Source organism: Callorhinchus milii, unplaced genomic scaffold, assembly GCF_018977255.1.
Source record: "Callorhinchus milii isolate IMCB2004 unplaced genomic scaffold, IMCB_Cmil_1.0 Scaffold5, whole genome shotgun sequence".
Taxonomy (NCBI): Eukaryota; Metazoa; Chordata; class Chondrichthyes; order Chimaeriformes; family Callorhinchidae; genus Callorhinchus; species Callorhinchus milii.
The window spans coordinates 23168906-23194010 of NW_024704746.1; the positions used below are offsets into that span (position 1 = coordinate 23168906).

Below are 25105 nucleotides of genomic sequence, written 5' to 3' on the forward strand. Positions count from 1 at the left end.
TTAGAAGTGTAAGTGCAAATGTTAAAACTCCTCTTCTCAGTATTGTACTTGTCTTCGTCAGTTCAATGTATTATGTATAAAGTCACTAATCTAGAGAATAAAAAAATTTGTTAACAAACTTAAAGTAAATCCTCCGGACTATAAACCCACTCGTACTCTGGTGAATGTTGGGATCTTTCTTCAACAACAACAAGATTACATCTGTATAGTGCCTTTCACGTCGGGAGGACGTCCCAAAGTGCTGGACAGTGTACAGCATTTCAGACCCGACCTGGGGTCAGGGAGGGAGAAGGGAGGGGTAGGGAAGGGGTGTGACCGATGGCATGGTTGATGTGAGAGATTCAAGGTGAGAGATGTCTGTGTTGTGAAATAGAAAATTTCTAAATTAAGCACTCCTTATTCCGTGCTGAAACATTGTGCATCAACCCCACAATCCTTGTGGTTTCTCTGAGTGACGTCAATTTAGTGGCAATTTTGGGGCAGTTTTGTATTCTGGACCCTGGCCTGGTTCAGACCAGCCAGACTCATTTTGTTTTCAAAGCTCACACAAGAATCATAGAAGCAGGATCAATCTGATCTCAATTAATCTGACCCAGCTTCCAAATCTGAAAAAAACATGTGCGATTCATTTCCCCTCCCTCTTACACACAGGATAGTTTTGAACGATAACTGTTAACATAAAATCCAGTGATCAAAATCCATCTGTAACTTGCATTTGATTCCCAAGTCATATTGTTCTCCTCACATAAATTGTTCCACTAAACTAATATGTTGAAGATCAAGTGAGGGACGAGGTTGATATTCAACTTGTGTCATTTTTGAATCATCCTCTGGGAGCAGTTTGCAAAATTGCCATTAAGGAGGGTATATGATTTACTCTAAAAGCTATGGTTTTGAAATTTATTTCTCTTCCGTTTTTCCTTTTTGAAGGAAGTTTATTCTCTCTCCTCATTCATATCCAGATTATTTCCCTCTCTTTTTGTGCAGACAATGTGAAGTTTCATCTCACCTCAGCATATTTTGATATATTTCAACAGGTCCAGTCAAAATTAGAAACTCAGTGTGTGAAACATTTCAGACAACAAACCTAACATTTTCAGGCACATCTCACTGTTATAGCAACATATTGCATCTCCTGGGGAGGGGGAACAGGCAAAGGGTCACAAGGTTAGCACTGCTCTCTCTCTCTCTCTCTCTCTTTTAAGACGACTGTAAATGAATCACTTTTTTTTTGTGGTGGGGGGTGGGGGAAATTCGAGGGGATTATCATCAGCGATGTTACGTGCGATTAAATCAATGTGTTTGCAGAACCTGCTGATTAACAGTTATTTTTTTTTTTGGGGGGTGGTGGTGGGGGGTTCAAATTCTGGAGCTGAAAAACAAAATGATCCAAAACGAGAACCATCGCGTTTATGGACCTGTTTGTCCTCCAGGTTTTGACGGAGGAGAGAAACTTCTCGTGTGACTGAAAGTGGCATCAAAGTTCAATGATATAAGTGTATATTTCTGGTGATGTTTCAGGATCTTCGTTCCCTTCTGCTCCCAAAGAAGCTCTGGGAAACTGGGTTTCTCTTTAGGTGTCTGCACTGGAGTCGCTTGTGTTTTCTCTTGTATCCCATCCTCCCCATTAATAATAATAATCCTCGCATTTGTTACAGCGCTTTTCACGTCGGGAGGACGTCCCAAAGCGCTTCACAGAACACACTGTAAAGTGAATTGACTGTATATTTGTGGGCGAACGCGGCAACCAATTGCGCACAGCAATGTCCCACAAACAGTCGTGGGTTGAAAATGACCAATTTATTATTGTTTTTAGTTTTGGAGGGATTATTATTAGGCTCTGTGTGCAGTAAGGAAACTTGCCCAAGGTTTGGCCCTCTGCCTGGAATTGAACTCAGGTCTCTCACTTGCAAAGCGAGTGCTCTAACCACTGAGCTACAGGACTCCATTCCCACTGTAAACGCTGACCTGAATTGGTTGGTCATCTCTCTGTTGGACTCCGCCTGGGGTACAGAACCTACTTCCTCAGGTCTGCTATATGCCATAACTTTTAGTTGTGTGATTTTTTTAAAACTTTTTTTTTAAAAAAAAGTCGTTAGTTACAAGAGCAAAATCCTCAGGGTCTGGCTTAGTTTTGCAAATGGTTTTAATAGACACTTTTTAAAAAATATTCCCAAATAGGGACACCTTGAAATCAATCAAGTCGGGTACAGTCGCTGGCCATACCGTGTTAAATCACAGCAGTGTGAGTGAAGCACCACTTGTCAAACTGTATCAGAGCTCTGGGTCCCTCTGCTTGCCCCCAGATTAAAAATGTCTGATGTCACAACAGCACATTTGTTAACCTGTTTTTCAGCAATGTTTTATTTAAAATCAGTAGAATTCATTCGCGCTTCATATGGCTGATTGAATTATATCTTACTGATTTTAGCACAAACAAACGGTGAACTAACTAAGGCAAACCATTCCTTTAATCCTGAAAGGTCCAAATATTGGAAACTTTATTGTTTGTTATTGTACAGCAGGGAATTTCCTCTAGTGTTATCCACCTTTGTACAAAAGTGCACTTTGCTTAACATTTGACTACTAGCTGCTTAATTATCAATTGACACGAGTGTATAGATACAATAAATATATTTGTGCTAACGTGAAGAAAATTTCAAATCCCAGTTTATTCTTTGATCAAGGAGTAGGCAATTATTGAATACTGAACTCGCCTCACATTTATATAGCGTGAGAAAGTTTCTTTGCCATTTCCGTTTGTAGACTGTCAACTACTTTCCTTGTTAATTCCAAGAACAGTTATTAACAAATGACCCTTCTCCCATCACCAGCCTTGACTTTAAAAATGGGAGGAACTGAGGGAAAGAAAATGTGGAAATGTTTATAGAGTATCTATTGATTGCCGATAGTGTGTTCGACCAGTAATATTGAGACTACTTAGACCATCTGGATGTGTGCAGCTCTTACCAATTGGAGACCTGTATCTTATTGCTCCCGATTGATCAGATTGTAAATGTATTGCAACCAATGAAGTTGGACTTGGGAAACCAAAATATTCTGTTTTTTTTGGATGAAAATGCAATAATTGAATAACATCTAAATTCAGAGAACCGATTCTCTGTGAGGAAATAGGAGAGGTGGGAACTGCCAACACATGGCAAGTTTTCCCAACTCAGTTATCTAGAGAAAGAGAGGTTAGGTACTTCCACACAAGAATGGAAAAACATACATATCAGGAGGAAGAATGAAAATGGAATTGATCTCTAAACCCGTAGCAGATAGCAATTGGCAGAAGTCTGGAAGAAGATTCTCTCAAAACACAAATGGATGAAAGAGACTTCGCCTTGGAACGTCTTCCCGACGTGAAAGGCGCTATACAAATGTAATATTGTATTGAATCTGGAGACAATATAGGTATTTAATTATTCAACCAGCAGTTTTACACTTGTAACACAGTAAGATTTTGTTTTTTGGGTTGGGGGGGGTGGAATCAGAAAATCACTTTAATTTACTAATCGTAGTAGCCAACCTAATAAAACCTGATCTGGACCAAATATGCTACTGATCAGTTCATTGGAGAATGAGAAACCTAAAGGAATTTATCATTTTCAAATGAAACAAACAGCTGTTGGAGCCATTTCACTGAATCATGAAAGCAGCTTACAAAATCCATTAACAATCCAAAGATTCTTTGGAATTGGACGCCCTATTTGTGTGTAAATTCTGTAGGGGGAAATCAATAAAGAGCAAAATCAACATTCAGTCTGAGAAAGTAATTTGATGTTTTGATATCTGAACAGAGAATAGTAAGGGTTTCTTATTTTAGTAAACTGTAAAGCACTGCCTGTTTGCCACATCCGTGGGGTAACCAATTCCTACATTCTCAGTAATTATACTGTACTCGCTACAAATTATTTATTTTGCTGTCTGCTTTTCAAACAAAGATAAAGGAGATGGGCTAAGTCAACCTGAAAAGTGTTAGCTGTTTAATACTTAGGTACCACAGCTAATTTTATGTCGTCTATAAACCATGCTATCACTCCTGATCCATCAGCAATGAGTTGTAATAACCTGATAGAAATTTGTAAGCAAAAGTAAACTGATTTAAAAGCAAATTCTAAAACCATTTCAGAATGTTGTTTAATTCCTTGAAACCACTGATCTCTGCATAGAGACTGTATCGTTTTGATTTAACATGTGCAGAAGTACTCAGCTGATGTCTTTTTGTTCTTGTATGGAAAGGAAGTCTCAAGAATTAAGTTCCAGTAAAGACATTTTGTCTCAAAGTGATGGTATGACATTATGCATATCTTCATGAAAGTGCTCCGTGATGCCGTCCAGTGTGAGTTGTTATTGTTGTATGCAGAGAAACGGTGGAAACGGGAGTAATTGCAGGAAGGCAATCCAATAAAGGGGTTAAAATTATATCAATCAAACTTAATGCAGAAATTAGGGTACAGCCTTTAAAACTGCCCGATGGTATAAATTATGGGCCAACTGAATAAATAATGCCATTTTGTGAGGGCCTAATCTTGATCAGTTCATAGGAGCAACTGCTAAGCAAATTCCATGTCATTCACATAAGACCATCAATGATTGGGAAGCATTATTTCAGGTTTATCCAGAACTAATCTGTAGTTCAGTAACATGAAGTTTATCCGTGTCCAGTAGATATGACAGAACATCTGCTGAGGACTAGGTGGTGCAGTTGGGTTAACAAACTGTCTTTTCGGTCAGATTTATAGGATGAAAGCATCCCTTTTTCTGATTTTAGGCAGTTTTAGTGCAGCTGCTACTGGTCGCAAATCCATAGCACCATTTTCTTTTTAAGATTTCCAACTTGTGTACTGCATCCAAGGGTGGGGGACGTGAAGCAGGCTAGAAGCCGCTGAGCGGAGGGAGCGAACAGGATGGTAGAGGGTTAGGAGGTCACAGAGGTCGGGGTGAGCAAGAGCATGGAGGCCTCTGAAGGTGAGGACCAGGATCTTGAACTGTATCCTCTGTGTGATGGGAAGCCAGTGGAGTCGGGCGAGGATGGGGGTGATAGGGTCACGGAGCCTGGTGCAGGAGAGGACACGGGCTGCAGAGTTCTGGATGATCTGCAGTCTGTGGAGGGAGGAGTTGGGGAGACCGACAAGCAGTGAGTTTGCACAGTCGAGCCTCAATGTAATGAAGGTGTGTATGAGGGTCTGGGGGGCCTGCGGTGTGAGACAGTGTCAGAGCCGGGCGATGTTGCAGAGGTAGGGAAGGCAGATGGGTGATGGAGAGAATGTGGGGTAGAAAGGATAGTTGAGGGTCAAACAAGATCCCAAGGTTCCAGACTGGCTTAGCAAGGTTGAATGTGCAACCATGGATGGTGATACTGTCAGGGCCTGAGGTGAGGAGGCGCTGACGGAGCCAATCCGGAGCCTCGGGCTTGTTGACGTTCAACTGAAGAAAGTTAGCTCTGATCCAGGACTTGAGTCAGACAGAGTCAAGGGTGGAGGCAGAGAGGTATAGTTGGGTGTCATCCACATACATGTGGAAATTGACCCCATGTCTGCGGAGATATCACCAAGGGGGAGGATATAGATGTTGAAGAGGAGGGGACCAAGGACAGAGCCCTGAGGAACGCCACATGAGACACAGGGCAGCATTACCACTCCAAAGGTTTTATTTGGTAGTTTTATTCTGTTTGCATGTGGATAATGGCTATGTCTGTGGATCCTGGGAGAGTGCTCCACATGAGGATGATGATACTGAAGTGATTTTTCAAAGAACACTAAATGTATCAACAAAACAGGCCATATATATTATTTGGAACTAAGAATGAACTGAGAAAATTATAGAGGTGCACAAGACAGTTTTCATTTGGTATATGCATGATTGGTAAATCATCAGGGGGTTCACATGGCCTATCTGTTATTCCTTTATCCGGCATTTCAGCATTTAAAGAGAGTATCTTGGTTCTGATGTCATGACTACAGCTTTATCAAAAAAATCAATTTATGGTTCAATGCAGCAAAATTCAATGTTACCTTTATAATAGGCTGCTTAATCAACTGTTCACTAATAAGCCTCAGTCATACTGCAGTGAGTTTTATTCTTTAACATGAGATCATAAGTGATAAGCCTTATAGTAAATCAACAGACAACAGAGTTTAGAAAGCTGGTCAAGTATTTACAAAACATACAGGAGCAAGATGGAAATACAAACCTTCCACACAAACTTTTTTGAGATTTACTGTGTCTGGTTAAGTGTAAAGGAAAAGGTTTCAACAATGTCTTTGGCTTGAAGAAATACTGCATCATCTGGTGTTGGGATACACTACCTATTCTTACTGTCTTGCAAACTTCCTCCATGACTTAGAACAAGGCCACATAAATCATTTAAAGATGCAGTAGAAGATACAGGAGCAAGAACAACCTTTGACCTTTGTTCCCTACCACCATCTGGAGAAATACTTGGCTGAAACCAGCAACTCCCACATTTACACTTCTATAGCAGGTGGTTTGGTGATGCTGAGATTTGATCAAGTGATCCTTTAGATTTTTGTAAACTAAAAATGAATCATAATTAACACATATAACCTTAATTTCTGAGAACAATGGATATTAATCCTACTTCAGTAGAAAGTCTGATATCCACACTAATTAGGATTGACCTCCTTGCAGTTATACTACACCAGCATGAAGATAACGGACAGGATAATAATCCCTCAAGAAATGAAAACAATAATAGATTTGGTCACTTCAATCCACTGTTTGTGGGACACTGCTGTGCGCAATTAGCTGCCGTGTTTTGCCCACAAAATATACAGTCAATTCACTTTACAGTATATTCTGTGCAGTGCTTTGAAATGTCTAGAAGGCATGAAAAGTGCTATATCAAATGTAAGGATTATTATACTATATTAAATGTTAACAATATTTGCAAGATGTTTTTGAACAATTCTGCTCATTTTCAGAATGAGGAGAGACTGGAAAGTGAGATGAAGATTTGAAAAAAAGCAGGTGGCAGTGCCACAACATGATGGGCTTTGATGTGCTTCTGTGCTGAAAGTTTCCGTGCTTTGTTTACATAGCAAAGATGACGATATCGAGTTGTCTATTCAAAAGTCCACAAAGTAATTTGTTTGGACTTGCAAAGACATAGAGATTTAAAAGTCAAAAATAGTTTGAATGCATTTAAAACTTTCAAATTACCTTCCATTTTGTTTGAAAAGATTAGAAAATTAACCTTATAACCGTCACTGTCTAATAAATAATAAGCCTTGCATTTGATCTAGCGCCTTATCACGCCTTTGAGACGTCTCAAAGCGCTTTCACAGAATATACTGTAAGGTGAATTGACTGTATATTTTGTGGGTGATTTTCTACAGGCTTTTACACGTTCACTGCCCCTTTGCAACTGCTCCCAAAAATTATGATTCTTACAAAATAATGTATTGCAGCATGTTGGAATACTGACCTGTTATACCAAATAGCAATAAGATACAGGATCCCAGATTCAATTGTCAGCAGCTTTTACCCAGGTATACACCACTGTGATTTTGAACACGGTGCAACATAACTCACACAATTGAATTATGCTCTCTACTCACTAAACAGTAAAATTTGTAATGTTAGTAAAGTGTTGGCTGTCCTTGGGACTTAACTTGTCAAACAGTAAGTCGTTATGGGTGGTCCAGCACAGGCACTTATTCAACTTTAAAAATTAAAGTTTAAACGTTGGCCTGGTCTCTATTGCAGTTGTGCTGCAGCTGGTCAAAGTGACAACTGCAGTGACAATATGTCTGTGAGGCAAAGCCAAATTACACAATGGAACCAGATGCTGACTTTATACTCGTTCTATATATTTTGTCACATTATAGTCATCTGGAAGGGATCCTGACAGAGGACTGAAAGTTGTAAACCATGCCAATGCTTAGCACTGTACATTACAATGGAGATCAGCAACTTGCCATGAGAAAAAGTCACAGTGGGAATATCAGACACAGCAGCAATTTGAATGCCAATCTCTCAGTCCCTGACATACTAATCGGTGAAAACTAGGCTGTGCAAAAATAGTTATTTCTTTGCGAGGAGGGAAAGGATGGTATGTTCCTTTGAGGTTTTTTTTTGCTCCTTCCATCATATCTCCCCATTTTACACATCATTTTCAAAGAAAATTAATAGTTGAATCAAAGAGTCCAAACATCACCCTGGACTTGGTCAAATAAAACAATTAAGAGACATTTGTACCTTCACCCCTTCCTATCTTCTGGCATCTCATATCTTACAGAGAATGGGAGGCCCAAACTTCTGATGATGTTACTTTCGAGATTACTGCTAAAAGATTTGAAGGCAGATAGCAGTATTTTCCTCAATTTTCCTTTCTTCTGAGGGAAAAGCACCTTGCTCTCCCTAGAGCATCTGGCTGAGAAATTATTGAGTGGTGGTATTGTGAGTGCAAATGCACATTGAGATAATATATTGTATTTACATTGTCAAAAAAAGTGCAGTAACATTTAAAAGCTTGCAGCATAATCGTTTTTTTAAAAAAAGGAAAATTCCCATCCCCAAAACAAATTGCTACACAAGTAAAACTGTTGTACAGGAAGTTCTTAAATATACACTTCGGTTTTGATTTACACCACAAGCCTTCTCTAAATAATTTATGGCATGATAAATTTATTGCACAGTGCAGGCTAACTGCAAATAAGAATTGCCAAATAATTAGATTTTAGTGCAATGCTTATAAATTATCCACTGATTTGTCCAGACTTGTTTGTCAGCCCTGTTGTGCTTTAGGTCATCTTTGACATTTTGGTGTTTTTGTTTTAATTGCTGATTTACACTTTGACAGATGAGTCTTGATGCCTGTTGTACAGAGCTGTGATGTCCAAAGGGATTCAAGGCAATTAGAAGAGAAGTGTTCACCTTAGATGCAATGTTAGACTTTATTCTGCTCTTTTAGATTTCACAGTTAAGAGAAAAGCAGAAGATAAGCAACTGGTTTACATTGAAAGAAAACAGGCAAAATACTAAATTTACAGGATGTGTCTCAAAATACAGCAAAAGTACAGAGATCACATCACTCAGACAGGTTGAGCCAGATATAGAAATGTAATGCAACGGCATTACTATAGTATTGATACCAGTCATGAACTATCCACTGGTCTCAAAGCGACACTTGTACTTAAAATAACATGTTAAAGGTTAATATTTTTAGAAAAGTATGAAATGGAGGGACTGTACACAGGGACTGAGTGATACTGAACATGAGCTCAAAAAAACATAATGGGACAGTTTTCAGATCATAAGGAATGTCAGCTTGATTGCTAATACACTACCCTAAATAATATGGTAACATTGTAAAATTTACTGCCGAACCTGTAGTCAGGTGACCCGAGTAGGTGGAATTGACTGTGTTCAAAGGAATCTGGATAGTTAAGAAAAGGTCTAAAGAATGGATTTTACTATGATAGTGAGAAGATTTGCCTGATGCTCTTACAGACCACATTAAGCACCATGAAGTGATGGGGGGTAAATTTTGATTTTTGTCCTCTCCTTCCTTCCAACCCCATTTCTCTCACTGCTGTTGATTCACAGTCTCAGCTGTACTTAGTAGTGCCTCACTTGCCATGCCCTCAGAAAGAACACATGGTTCCATGATTCTCATAAGAACATAAAAATTTGCTAGGTGAAAGAAGACCAAGGTATATCTAGCTTGCCTGAAACTATGCCGACAGTCACTTGACCCGTTGTGTCCCAAATTATACACTATATTAGTATTACTACTAATATATTATTTTCTAGGAGAAATCTATCTAATTTGTTCTTGAAACAATGGAGTCCTACAGGACTCAGTGTTAGAGCTCAGTGGTTAGAGCACTCACTTTGTAAGCGAGAGACCTGAGTTCAATTCCAGGCAGAGGGCGAAACCTTGGGCAAGTTTCCTTACTCCACACAGGGCCTAATAATAATCCCTCCAAAACCAAACAATAATAAATTGGTCATTTTCAATCTACGACTGTTTGTGGGACATTGCTGTGCGCCATTGGCTGCCGCGTTCGCCCACAAATATACAGTCAATTCACTTTACAGTGTGTTCTGTGAAGCGCTTTGGGATGTCCTCCCGATGTGAAAAGCGCTATATCAAATGCAAGGATTATTATTATTATTAAATGACACTTTGTTCCATAAGTTTACTACTTGCCCACTGAAGTAGTGACTCCGCAGATTTGTTTTGAATGTACCCCCTTCAATTGCAGGCCATGTCCTCTAGTTCTACTGTTCAGTATAAGATAAAATAGCTTATCATGGTCTACATGATCTAATCCCTTTAGAATCTTAAAGATCGTAATCATATCCCCCTTCAACCTTCTCTTCTCCAGCGTGAACATGCCCAGTTTACCTAATTGCTCCTTGTAGTCCAGGCCCTCCATCCCCTCAATCATTTTGTTTGCCTTCCTATGTATCCTCAATTGATGCAATATCCTTTTTATATTGCGGTGACCAAAACTGCACATGCTATTCCAAGTGTGGTTGCACTAGTGATTTATAAAGTGGCAGGATTACCCCACTATTTTGGCTCAATATTGTCCTTTTAATACAAACCAGCATCAGGTTTGTCTCAATTTACTTAAATTTCTTGTAAATTACTATAAAAAACACAACCTTTGTGTAACACTCCCAACAGTATTTGTTCAACTGCCTAAAGAACAACTGATGATGATATTATAATTGGGCACTTTCTCAGGTGCCAAAATAATCAATAGAATAATAAGTTTACTGTTGTATTGATGTTCTTATTGCATTTAATAAATACTAATATCATATCTTATTTGCAAAAATGTTAAACACATCTAGAAACAGAATACCACAACTGCACCAACCTTTCCTTCACATTGACTTATACAATCCAATATTAGACTTCTATAAATTGGATATCACTATTTTCAGAATTTGGCTCTACCATTGTCTTGTACTGTATAACAATATTCCTAGCTATAGTTTCTGAATTTTACTGTTGCAATTATCTTAGACAATTCTAAGAGAAAACAATAAACAGAAGATTAGAAATATATAGCTTTGCTTTACAAAAATACCTGAGGTTTAATCAATTCTTTATCGCATGTAGCTTCAAAGTCCAAAACCAAAAAATTGTGGTATAGCTGTGGAGGAAAGGACGATTTGGATGAAGACTGCCGATCTGAAGCCATGTTGTTACCAGTCAAAGAAGACAGTGAGTAAATATATCCAGAATGCCTTTTAAAAATTGATTGTGCAACTTCTCTCGCAGTGGAGAATGAAACTACTGTAGATCTTCCCAATCCAGAACTTGTGTGTAAAATGCCACTTCTGATCCAATGGATACACTTCAGCATTGGGTTTCTGAAACAAAGTCAAAAGTCAAATTCAATACATTAGGAAAGCAGAGAATGGTTAAAGATTTATAGAATTCATAAGTTAAAGCTTCCGATGCCAAAAACAGCAGATATTCAAAACAAAAGTTCACCAATTCTGTTGACTGTAAGGTACCCACTGGCTATGCAAATCTAATGAGTATTGCTTCATTATGTAATGCATTAAAAAGCACTTGCAGTTATTTTTCTTGTAGACTACCTATCCACCATTCTTCCATGCCCTCCTCACCCACCCCCTCATCCCCGAGACAGGAGACTGGTACAGAGTAGACTAGAATTAGTTTTGGAACTGACATTAAAAACTTCAACCCTACAGCCATTTCCAACGAGTCCTTGGCATTCCAGCTGATATGCTGATATTGTCAAAGCACACTGGAAACATAAATGAATGGTACATTAGTGTAACAGTGTAAATCTCCACTTTCCTGAACCAAACATAGTGCAGGATAGTGCTTTCAATGTTTAACATCTATATTGGCACTATGCGCATTGCAAAAATAAAATCTAGTCTATTGTTGCAGTAGCCTAGAGGGAATTTTGAACATTATTTAACCCAGATAATATACTAACTGACACAGGAGTGCTCGGTATTAAGGAAGGACAAAATGGAAATAAAGTCAGTTTAATTTCCCCAATACCATCATCCCTTAACTCCATCAGAACAAAGTTCATTCCTCACAATAATAAACTAGGAGCGGAATTAATTGTTTTGCGGCAAATATTTTTCAATGGCTCAATGTTTTTCAAAAGAACAGGACTGCGTCATTCCAGGTGCAGCTGGTGTATGACTGCAATAGTATTTTTTGCATCACAGCTTTCCTGCCTAAGGGCAAGGGTTAATCCTGTGGCAACACAGGAACTAAAGTACAGTAGCCATCTGGCTTAGGATCCTCTTTGGGTCATATGTCTATTATATTCATCAGCCAAAATTCCTCCTTCCTTCCCCCTATTGATAATTCTTAAGTTGGTTGAGATAAACAGTGCAACATTAGACAAGTCCAATCAAAACTGCCCATGCTTAGTAATAGTGACATTAATTGGTTTCCATAAGCTTCAGTTCAAAGTCTAATCCAAATGTTTAATGGTTTGGTGTTTTAGAACTAGTATCAACTTCAAAGGTATTACAGGATACTCCATGCAACATCCATTGTGGATTCCTATAAAACTTGTTTATCTTTTAATGTCCTCTAAAAACCGAGAAAAAAACTAACACACCAGTACCATGTTGTAGGCATTTTATAGCCGCAGTATACTTATTCGGTTATCATTACCACAGTACTAATTTAAGGAATGTCTAACCAGCCAAATTTGATCTAGAATTGTTTTTCCCCTTATTTCCAATATACAAGTGGCCAACCTTCTGCAAATTAGTGGCAAGCCAGAAGTTTGTGTTTTAACTGCAATTCAACCAGGCCCCCCAATTTCATATCTACGTAGTAAACTTCAGAAAGGAGTAGATTATCCATCCAACTTCCCAAAAGATTTCTTTGACATCTCACCCTGCAAACTTGTTTGGTTTATTTTTGTAACCCTATCACAAAGTGCCTTATGTCAATGAAATATCTCAAAGCACTTCTTAGGATTTTTAACTATGAAGTGTAGTGACTGTATATTTTGTAGGTGAACATGGCGAATTTGTGCGTGCATTGTCTCACAAACTGCCATGAAGTGAATGATTAATTTTATGTGGAGGATCGTTGGCCAGAAAACCAGGAAAATCTTCCTTCTTTTTGATTAGTGCCATTGGATATTGAACACCCATTTGAACAGACGATACCTTTGAAGTTACTTGTAGTTCCCAGGTGTCGACATGAAACACTTCCAATTAGAGGAAAGAATCACTATTTGTGACCCAGTCATTAGTCATGACACCTGATACAAATCCTCACAATTTAGAGCCCATTTGCTCTTTCCATCAAGCAGATAAATCAGAAATTTGTTCATGACCATTGCCTTGATGGGACGGTATGTGCATCATATAATTAGTTTATGTGAAAGCCACGGTAATAATGAATGGGTCTGCCTCATAAGGATGGCTATACAGATCCATTTAGTCTAGAAGCTAAGTTTGCAAAGGCACATGCGAACACAAGCATTTTGTTTTATCAGTGCGAGTCAAGATTGAGACTATGTCCTGAAAATATCTCTCGTGTCCTTGATGTTTTTGAAAGGACTGGAATTGTCTATTTCCAGATGCAACTTTATTACAATTGTTTACATAATAAGTCATTGTGTTACAACAGATTTCTTGTCAACAAGTTCACTGACGTAATGTGATGAGACAGCTGAGAATAGTTCATTCAGTATTTAGTTAACAAGAACAGGGAATTAGTTGACAAATTCTGAAAACTAGTAAAATATTAATGACAGAAAATGGCTGCTGAGACATTAACAAATCATGGAAACTAATCACAAAAGTAGCTGCCAGATATTAGTCATTGGCCTTATATATACACCAGATGTCCATACATTTTAGAATTTCTTGTTTTTTTTGACTTATTGACTCAAATGATTAGTTAGACGTCAATAAATTAAAATAAAAAACTATTTATTGCATTTTGCTGACAAAATTCAATCAAATTGGTACTACAGTATCATCTTTAAGCAATACATTGAAAATGCTTCAGCTTTCCTGCCTAAGTGTGAACTATAAATGAAAATCTTGGATCACTGTTCCAAAAATCCTTATGCAAAGCTTCTTTAAATGTGTAAACAGCAGCTTAAAATGCAATTGAACCATGGCATTGCGTGTTGGCCTGCAGCCTGCATACGAAACCTGTGTTATGCATACTTCCTCATCCCAACCCTGTCCCCCCATGCTCGGGTCCTGATCCCCGACTGTTCAGCGCCTTGGGACGTCCTCCCCACGTGACTAGTGCTTACAAATGTAGTTTTGTTGTTGTTAGACTGAGGCAAAAGAACAAAATGTTAGTCTCCTCTAACTCCTGGCCAATTTTATGAAGAGGAAATAAGATCTCAACTTTCAAGATTTTTGAGGGCCCCAAAACCTCGATACAATATAGATATTAAAGTGAATCAGAGCACCATGAACTCGTAATGGGACAATGGAACAAGATCAAAGGAAATTGAGGAGAAAGAAAAGAAACCCTTTATCAGCAGTCTCCAGTTCTTGTGATGTCAATAAATGTAGAACAGCTGGCTGGGAGCATGCTACAAGGTCGTAATACAATCAAGGGGTTTTGATGAAGTCATAGTTTTTAATAGTCTCAAAACATACTTTCATACAGCTGAAATCAAGAAGATATCAAATCTTCTATCGTGTCTGCAAATTGCCATTAAAGCTTCAATTTTGAATATCGACCACTACCCAATTTCCATTAATTTTCAAATTCTGTGACCACCTCACTCCCCGGTAACAGGAAGAGAGAGTAAGACCATGACTACAAGGTAAACATGTGCACTCGTATAAATTACACTGAAAATAGCAGATGGTTCGGGAATGCATTATAAAAGGTTTGAATGAATGACTTCGTAAATATCATGAGTGCTGTTCACACAGTTGTGCAAACTGCAAATCTACTGCATCACATGATATAAATGGGATAGAATTGTATTGCTTACAGCTTATTTGATTGGGATGAAGTTTAACGCATTGCTTTTACGTAAAAGGTTAACTCATTAGAGAGAAATGATATGGTAATTCACTGGGGATTGCAGTGTCGTTTTATTTATATTCTACTGTAAGCACAAGTTATATAAAGGTATAGATGCTCCTATCTAGACACCATGTCTTTTAATACTGTACTTCAAGGACAGGCATGGGAGAAAATTAAATGTTATAGATGGTGTCCTGCTGAACTACTAACCAAACTGAGCCAAAAGATCAAATAAAATCAGTGAATCTGGTTGAAAAATGTACTTGCCAGTGCTTTAATTCCTCATTTACATGCAACAGATGTGTTGTCACTTGCTATTGCCTGCTTCAATTCTGAACAGCTGCAATAATGATGTCATCTGCTGGGTTTCTTGCACTAGAAAGTACAGTGAGAATGACACTAAATAGCATCTTTAGTGGTGAATGAGAAGTTAATGAGGTAACGTAGTCCCCCAGGTCACTTGAGATTATAGTGAACTGAAAATTTAACTCATCCAATTCAAACATCAAAACAAACCTGTGAATTAAAGTGAGTTGTATTTTCTTAAGTGCCATCACAAAACCATTGGTCCATGAAGGTAGAAGAAAGTTATTATGGGTGGATCTTTCTTACGGGGCAAACTGATAAGATTCCTGAGGTATGTTTTGCCTTTTACTTGGTCTTCTTCTATTAGGTCTAGAATTGTTGCTACATTATTTAACTGCCATTCTGCCATGAGAAAAAATAAATTCAGTGTACCTAAAAGTTTATTTTAAAGGCCACAATCACAGGCACTGGGTGGTAAAATGAGGTAGTCAATGACCTCTTACTTCTGGAATCTAAATTTGATTTTATCCCAGATAGAAAACTAAGTTTTCTGTCTGTAGTTGTGCAGAGAGCTTTCTGAAAGGAGTACTCTCAGTTCCATCCTTATGGACATTGGCTCACAGCAGATAACTATTTTCAATTTGGTCCACTCCTCCTACTATATACAATAGGCAATCATTCATTGTAGCAAGTTCATAATAAATACACTATGTTTTGTAAACAAAATAGATTTTTTTTAAGACACAAGCGTAGTTCCAAAATATAAAGACAACTTAGCAAATAACAACTGAAATGTGTTTTTTTTTAAGTAGTGTTCAACACTGTCAGCAAAGTGAATGGAACAATCATCACTTTTGAGCCCCAGTGTGAGCATCCACAAGTTTTGCATAGGTCAGATACACGGCAACAACTGCAAACAATGTGCTCCAACTCCAAACTCAGAACAATACCTTCCACACTGTCATCAAATGAAGTGCTATCTTGTACTTGATTTAACCTGCCCCACAAGGAACTCATAGAAACAACTTCATATCAGCTATACTCCTACAGTCAGAACAATCTATTAACATTGAATTCAAACAGTTCACAATTTCTGGCATACTATTTCAGTCCTTTCATTCAAATAAATAGAGCTTTGGCCTCATGAGTTATGATTTATGATTCCTCTGTGGTTCATTTTTCCATAACCCACTACTCATTTCTGCTTATTCATATACAATGTATATATTTATTGTCATGCCATTTCCTGATAATCAACTGTTAATTCTCACTTGATAAACTTGGGGTGTTTGATTCAATGATCATTAATTCACCGGTACTCACTGTGTGAGGTGTTACCACTATTGACATGTGCCTCTAAACTATCTTCATAAGCTCCTGTGATAACCAATGTTAAAACAAGTAATCTCATCTGAGTTCATTTTTATGAATGGAGTTTTGTTCTTAACAGTTTAACAACATTTGAACCTTGAGACAAAATTACTGACTTTTAATCACTCCCATGTATCAATTATTCTCGTCATAAACCATGAAATAATGTTCTAAACATCCATCTGTTTTCGCAGTACAAGACTGCTCTCAGCTGTTCATTTACCAATGAAACTGGAAAACTCATGCGACCTTAAAATCATTGGGGTAATGAACTATGTGGTGTGATACCCAGCCATACAGACCAGGAACATCAGAGTCAATGGTCACTTGAATGAGTTACTGGAGGATTGCTATCTCATATGGAGCTGCATTACACCACACTGTGGGTCAGTCCTTTAAGAAGGAGAAACTGCAGGGGGGAAATACATTTTTTTTTACTTTAAAAAAGTGAAGAAAAAATTCCAACCATTTTTAGAAAAGAGAAGTTGGTTCTTTGTGAATAGTTTACTTGAATCCTATGATTAGATTACTGCTCTCACTACCCTTATTTACTTGAATTCTATGTAGTTCAGTATTATAACTATAAACCAGCACTATTATACTATAGTACGCATTGTGGCAACTGACAATACAGCTCCTACATCACTATCAACTTTTATAAGCTTTTGCTTTATCCCATATAACCTCTATCATATGTGCCCCATAACTATTTAAGAACTTGTAATAAACTATTATAAACAAATGACTGGAGTAGTTCAGACTGTAATTCAATCTCTGGATTCTGCTAATATTCAGATCACTCCAATCTTTCCCATGTGGTTTAACATAATCACAAACACTGAACTGTTACCTTGTAATTCATGGATAGCAATCACATATTGTATATATAATATTGAAATTGAATGGAGAAATACCAGCAAAAACTGTAATCTGAATACTAAAACTCTTAATTTTAATGAAAGTACAAAAGATGGCCTAACAGTTAATTGTACAATAATTAACAAGTCAAACTTCCAGTTTATTCCTGCATTGAATAATGCATGGAAATTCATCCTGGACATTTCAAATAGTTATGATGACCTATTCAGCTGTCTTAATAGGAGAGAAAATACTGTGATTCAATATACGGTAATTAGTCAGAAATTATTTTACAAAATTTCCACAGAACACTTGAAAGGAATAATAGAAAAACATTCATAAAAAAAACTTAATTCAGGTCCTTCACAAGGACACAAAAGTTATTAGAAATGTAACTTAAATGCACCATAACAATAAAACAATTTGAAAAGTTACATTACTGATAATCAAAGTTAATAAATAAATAGCTCAATAAATAGTGCCTTAAAACACATACTTGCGTACAAAGGGATTATATTTTTCAACAAAAATTATTTAACTGGTCAATAAAACCGATCCATGATGATATGTAGAAAACACCAAAAGTGTTATGACAAAGCCTACAACCCTAAAATAATTTAGAACCAGTTAGACCTCGTGCCTAGAAGTTAACAGAAAGCCATAAATCCCCATTTCAGAAAATGAAACCGTAGTGGGCGTAAACGTCTCAATCTCATCTAATAATCCAATGAATCCAATCTCAAGCGCACAGCAACAGAAACTGCTTTCAGTTTCAAGGTTGAGGGAAATCAAAACCGCCTGCGTCACCATTCCCCCCCAACGTACAGAAACAAGGCAACTCCTCCCTCCTCTCGGGAGCAAAGTTTTCGCCAACTAATACAAACACCAGTCCCCGCTTTCCGCCTTATCGGGTCTTCGAGACGTCTCAAAGCGCTTGACGTGACAGAATAGACTGTGAAGTGAATTGACTGTATGTTTTGTGGGTGAAATGGTACAACAGGTACAGCTTGGGGGGGGGGGGGGGGGTGGGGAGAGAAATGATGAGTTAATGACTTTTGAATCTGTAAGTGGGGTTTTTTTTTGAGGGGGGGGGGGGGGGGGAGGGCGCTTGTTCGCTCCATATGACCAGACAGGACCCTCACACTCCAGCCCAGGAGGAAAGGTTGGGTCGGCAAGTTACACGTCGCACACGCTGCCAGTCCAGGCCACAAGTTTATCGGCTGTCAAACGGGTCTCGGAACGGTCACGAGAAAGGCGGTGCAATCGGTATCTGTTAGCAACTCGACGGTGGGGGAGTGACTGACTGCACAACGACCATGAGCTCGGGGAGGTGTGGCCCTCCCCCCCGCCCTCTCTCTCTCCCCCCCCCCCCCCGCTTCCCCAAGCTTAACCTTAAAACAAAACACAACATACAACAAAGTCAACGCAGCTTCTTTGACACACGGCGCACTGACAGGACATGACAGGACGGACGGACACACACACACACACGCGCGCGCGCGCTCGGTCTCTCTCACTCACACTCACCCTCCCTCCCTCGCTGGCGGAACGGCGGCACACGTCACGGCGCGGCGCGACGTCACCCGACTTTCCTGATGATTGACAGGCCCGCCGGCCACTCGCGGGTGGCAGCGCGAGCGCGCGCGGCGTGAAGGGGGGGGGGGGCGGCCCGCGTCACGGCGGAGTGGAGGCGGGACCTCGGGCCAACCGCCCGCCTCTCGCGCTGCTTTTTCGAAAACAAACGGTCGGGTCGGGCGCCAAGTTTGGTTGAGGAGGAGCAGCGCCGACGTTTCGGCGGCCATTCTGGGAGTTGTAGTCCGAAAGGGGCGGCAGAACAACCGTCAGTTACCTCACACACACAGACAGATACACACACACAGACACACACACACACATAGACACACACACACACATAGACACACAGACACAGATACATAGACACACACACACACAGACAGACACACACACACAGACACACACAGACAGACACACAGACAGACACACACACACAGACACATAGACACACACACAGACAGATACACACACACACATAGACACACACAGACAGACACACAGACAGACACACACACACAGACACATAGACACACACACAGACACATAGACACACACACATAGACAGACACATAGACACAGACAGACACACACACACAGACACATAGACACACACACACACATACACAGACAGACACACACACACACAGACACACAGACACACACACACACAGACAGACACATACACACAGACAGACACACACACACACATAGACAGACACATATAGACACACACACAGAGACACAGACACAAATAGACACACACACACACAGACAGACACATACACACAGACAGACACACACACACACACACACATAGACAGACACACATAGACACACACACAGACACACACACAGAGACACAGACACAAATAGACACACACGCAGACACACACACACAAGACAAGAAATAAGTTTTCAGTTTCTGAATCGGGTCTCTCTTGTAAACTGGAACACAGGGTTTCGAACTCACGTTCAGCTCGAGCCGTGTTTCAAGTTGTTGTTGTGTTGCTGATGGGATGACAGGACAAGCAGTTGGAAAGCGCTGGTTAGTCGTTTCTAACCCCACCCCCCACCGCCCCCCTCAAAAATGCTTTATTCAGCACCTTATTAGTGTGTTTTTTATTGCCAAAGGATGTGACTTCAGTTTGTAATCCTGATGTGCCAACGACGTTGTCATTCAATTGAATAACAACGACAACTTACATTTATTTATATGGCGCCCTTCACTCGGGATAGCGTCCCGGAGCGCTAGACGGTGGCGCAGCACGACACCAAGCTTGGGGGGGGGGGTGGGGGGGAAGAGCGAGGGTGGAGGGTGACCGTAAGCTCACGGTCAAAAAGGATGGTCTTTAGGTGGGATTTGAAGGGAGGGAGGGAGGGAGGGGGCAAGGCGGAGGGATTGAGGAGAGAGTTCCAGAGTTTCGGGCGTAGAGGCCGACGGCACGGTCACCGATGGTGGAGCGGAGGGGATGAGGGACGAATCGGAGGCCGGAGCCAGCCGAGCGGAGGCAGCCGGGTGGTGGGAGTGACAACGACTTGCCTCTCTCTCTCGGTTGATGCTCCGGTCACTACTTTTTTAAGTTAGTTTTTGAGATTAAAAAAAAAGTGTTTTTTTAACGCAAGTTACATTGGGTGAAAATAATAATAATAATCCTTGCCTTTGATACAGCGCCTCATCACGTCTTTGAGGCATCTCGAAGTGCTTCATAGGATATACTGTAAAGTGTAGTGACTGTATTTTGTGGGGGCGAATATACAAGGAATCCCGACAACATACTTCTAACAAAAGTTATGAATACATTGATATTCCATCTATTATACTGTAGAATATTATTACTGAATCAAATGAGGTATAACGATGTATAATCAATAATAATAATAATAATTTGTTCGCTCACTCCTCGACTGTGTGTGGGACGCTGCTGTGCGCAATTGGCTGCCGCGTTTCACCCACAAAATATACAGTCAATTCACTTTACAGTATATTCTGTGAAGCGCTTTGAGACGTCTCGAAGACGAGATAAGGCGCTGTATCAAGTAACAAGGATTATTGTTACAATAAATTCAACCACCAGAACTACATCCGTCAGGGATCGCTGCGCACTGTTTGCCTTAACAGCTGCTGCGGTGCAACGCTTTGGCCTCTGGGTCTTGTAGTTCAACTGCGAGCACTCACCACAACAGTACATAAAGCCCTCCCTTACCCGGACCAACCAACCCATCTGGTTTTGCAGTAAGTTATTCATACCGTGAAATTACAATAACCATTTGTTATGGTTAATTTACAGTCTGTATTTACTGTAGCGTTATTATGGGTTAATGTCAATCTGGCCAAATTAAATCAGATTTTATTTTCGTTTTCTGCGAAATTGGCATCATACAACATCAGCACCAAACTCATAATAGGCATTATTTATATAATTGTTTATAATATGAAACATAATACATATAGTTATGCTTATGATTATTTATAATATATGTAGAAAAACCCCTCGCTGTTCAGCACCTTGGGACGTCCTCCCGACGTGAAAGGCGCCATATAAATGCAATTTATTATTGCTCTGATTGTTATTGTTATTACTTACGTTACATCACCAAAAGTATTAGTGTAAAAGATGTTACCAAAATTATTTTGATTTTCAAAGTTTTTTTTTAGGCTGACTGGTTTTACTAATTGTTGATCATTGATACAGGGAATATGAATTAATTGCAAACGATTGAAATATAAAACGACTTTTTTTTTATCTGTGCATTTACATGGTAATAAGGACGTGAGAAATGTAGAAGGTAAAAGGGGTGCATTATCTCTCTATTTCTGCGCAAATGATAGCTTACGCATCGATTTTTTAATTGGCTGGGGTAAATCTAACTGTATTTTTGTTGTGTCCTGTAATATATTTGTACTGTCAGCTAGTTCTTCATTCTAGCTCCTCGGTACTGTTAAGCTGTTCACGTTCAGTGAGAAACTGGGATAATTAATAATGTTAGGTATTGATTTTTTGGGTGTTTGTTGAAATACAGGCTTGTGTAGGCCATCAAAGGGTTTAGTGCAACATTAATAGATACACGCACAGCCTACATTTATCAATTTTAGAACGACTTTATTTTATTTGGGATCTTTCCCCCATTAGTTGATTGATATTTGAAATAACATGTACTTCACATTGCACTTTGGATGGAGGGCTACCTTCCTTGTCCAGAACTTTATGAATAATCGAGAAAAAATGTATATTTGTTAACTTTTTGATATCTAGTGCGTTTTTATTCAAGTAACATGCTCATCCATCCACATCGCACGGTTGGACGGCTATTTTGCTTGTAGGAAAAATACCTGTCAAATCACAGGAGGTAACAGACAGTCTCCCTAAAATTAAAAGGCTCGACAGTTAAAAAGAGACGCAAAGATATAATATGTAAAGTAAGGAGGCAAAATAAACGAGAAGAAACGAACAGATGAGATAAAAAGTGTGAAGTTAAAAGAATGCCACAAGCAAAGAAAGTAACGGGCACACGAAGAGGGAAAAATAAGTACTATTGGAACTAGCAAAGTAGATCAGAATGATCCAGGTGAACGAACTTGAGAACACAACAAATTGGGGAAGAAAACGAAGTTATAAATGAATGGCGATGACACCAAAATACCGCACGGAAGGAAAAGTGTGAAGGATGTCTGAAAATAGATGAAAGGGAAAAGTACGCAAACCGAATGAAGCAGAAGAGAGAAGCAAAGAGCAGCAGGAAATCAGTCGCAACAAATAAAAGCGGAGGTGCTTCTAAAGGCTAAAAGTACAAAGAGAAAAGGAGTCTCTAAATATTTTAAAGCAGGAAAATAGTAAAGATGATAGTTAAGTGTGAACCGAAATGAGCAGCGCGAATAAAAATGCTGAAAACAAACTAAAAACAATCGAAGAAGAATGGAATACAACGAATGGGGGGGTGAACATTTAACAAAAAGATCGATGTGGTTAAATAATAAATGTCATATGGTAAAATGAGGAATTGTACACATTTTCAAAAAATAAAAAGGTGAAAGAAAATCATAAATTAAGCAACGTGGGGCATTTTTAAACGAACAGCAGAAAACAACGAATGAGATACAAATGGTGGCAAAGGTTAATTAATGCGGGGAAGAGACTGAGTGGAGTAAATAATAATATACGCTTTTAGTGGAAAAAGTAAGAAGGACGAAGAGGCGAGAGGAAAAATGGAGATAGAATAATAACATAGGAAGGAGCAGAATCGGAGTAATAAAAAGAACGAAGCACAGAGAGGATACAACGAAGGGGAAAGACTGAAGTGCAAACGGCAAAAGGCGGAGAGGGAAGGAGGGGGAGAGGAGGAGGGGGGAGAGGAGGAGGAGGGTGTAAAGTGATGGGCACTGAGTGTGCGGTGAAGGAAAAGACTACAATTCCCAGGTGTCGGCGGATGGCGCTGCGGCTGCGGCTGCGCCGCTCACTGCCCGGGGTTTGCGTCGGTGTATATTGCTGTCCCGGTGAGTGAGTTCTGAAATTCACAGACTACACACACACTGAGCCGAGCGGCGGCGGCGGCGGAGCAGCAGCGTATCATCCCTCCCTCCTCTCGTCGGACTCGGGACAGGGATCCATCCCCTCTGTGCATGTAATCAACACCACCCCTTACCTCCCAACAAGACTCCACTCACTCACTCACTCACTCACACACACACACACAGCCCTGTATTCCAGACTGCCACTCCACAGCCCGCACGCATACACTGTGGGGGTGGGGGGGGGGGGGGGGAGAGTTTTGCAAAAGAAATAAATCTTTCATTCCCCGCGTGTGTCCTGTTATCCCCCCACCAACACCCCCCCCCCCCCCCCTCACCACCCCACCTCCCTCTCTGCTCCCCATCAAAAAAAAGTGAAAGTGATCCCTGGGAATTAAAGTAAGTACAGTCCTGCAGAATGCGCCTGTGATAATGTGTTGTCTCCAACTTTGTCCGGAAGTCATTTGCGCGGCCCCACGGCCCGAGTGTGCACCTTGCAATGTTAAGATTAAAAAAAACTGCAGAAGATTAAGCATTTAGTGCAGAGTGATCTTTCTGGCGGTTTGCAGCACAGTCATTATTTCGTGGCTTGTAACCCATCTCACTGTACCGAACACAACGTTCGGTTTGTGCTCGTATAACCTCTGGTATGTTGTGCATAAATATATATTTATATGTGTGTGTGTGTGTGTGTGTCGTATTATTATCTGTGCTATTGTTAATTCCATACGGCACAATTTCTTAGCATTTGTGCTATTAGCTGTTTTATTTCTCGATGATCACTACTAAGTATCATTAAATTAGCTGTTTAATTGGTCCCAGTTCCAAAGTTGCAATGAATTATCCGGTAGGGGATGTTATTAATCCTGATAGTTGTAACAAAAGTACCAACTGGGTTTTTGGTGTCTTGATGTCTGAGGAGAAGAAAAGTATGAGATGATTTAGTGGCGGTACATTTCGATTTTTGGCTGCAGTGCTGCTTTCTCTTTTTTTTTACCAGCGCTGTCATTCGTTATTAGTTACTATTGATCGCTTTGCAAAGTGATAACTGAACTAAAATTAATGTCAATTCTGCCGCGTAAATCAATACCGTTAAGTTATTTTAATCTTTTTTTGTCCTGTGGCGAATTAAAAATCCAACAAAGCAGGAATAGCACTCTGCCCAAGAAAATACAAACCAACTATTTTACCGTTTGACAGCCAGGACTTTGGAGCGAGAGGGGAGGTGGGGGGAGAGGGGGTTAATCAGTGGCTTTCTCCTGTGATTTCGGAGCAATAAATGTATTTTTGATCACAGGGCTGCAGTGGTTCTGTTATTTGGGGTCAGTCTTTAAGCCCGTGACACTTTGACACCAGAGTGTATTAAGTATAGATTTTCATAATTACTGTGGTCAAATCGTACCTAATCTATACAGGCGTCAGAGTGCGTGTAATGGGAGAGAGAGAGTGAGAGACAGAATGTGTGTGTGTGTGAATAT

General features: G+C 39.7%; 2 protein-coding genes across 7 annotated transcripts in view; one reads left to right on the forward strand and one right to left on the reverse strand.

Annotated features, from left to right (window-relative positions):
- eri3 (ERI1 exoribonuclease family member 3) overlaps positions 1-19032 on the reverse strand; it is a gene marked incomplete in the record, with an annotated part of 132134 nt that extends 113102 nt beyond the window's left edge. Inside the window, 2 exon segments of the mRNA NM_001292814.1 lie at positions 11076-11361; positions 18937-19032. Coding sequence (NP_001279743.1) covers positions 11076-11361; positions 18937-18956 — 306 coding nt within the window.
- Positions 19033-23992: 4960 nt separating this feature from the next.
- rnf220a (ring finger protein 220a) overlaps positions 23993-25105 on the forward strand; it is a 229408-nt gene continuing 228295 nt past the window's right edge. For 2 of the 6 annotated variants that reach the window (XM_042334845.1, XM_042334844.1), the window contains exon 1: positions 23995-24026. The gene's annotated coding sequence lies outside the window, so the exon portion shown is untranslated. Of the gene's footprint in view, positions 24027-25105 lie in introns of all 6 variants that reach the window. The other 4 variants (XM_007899918.2, XM_042334847.1, XM_007899915.2 and 1 more) reach the window with 3 other exon arrangements.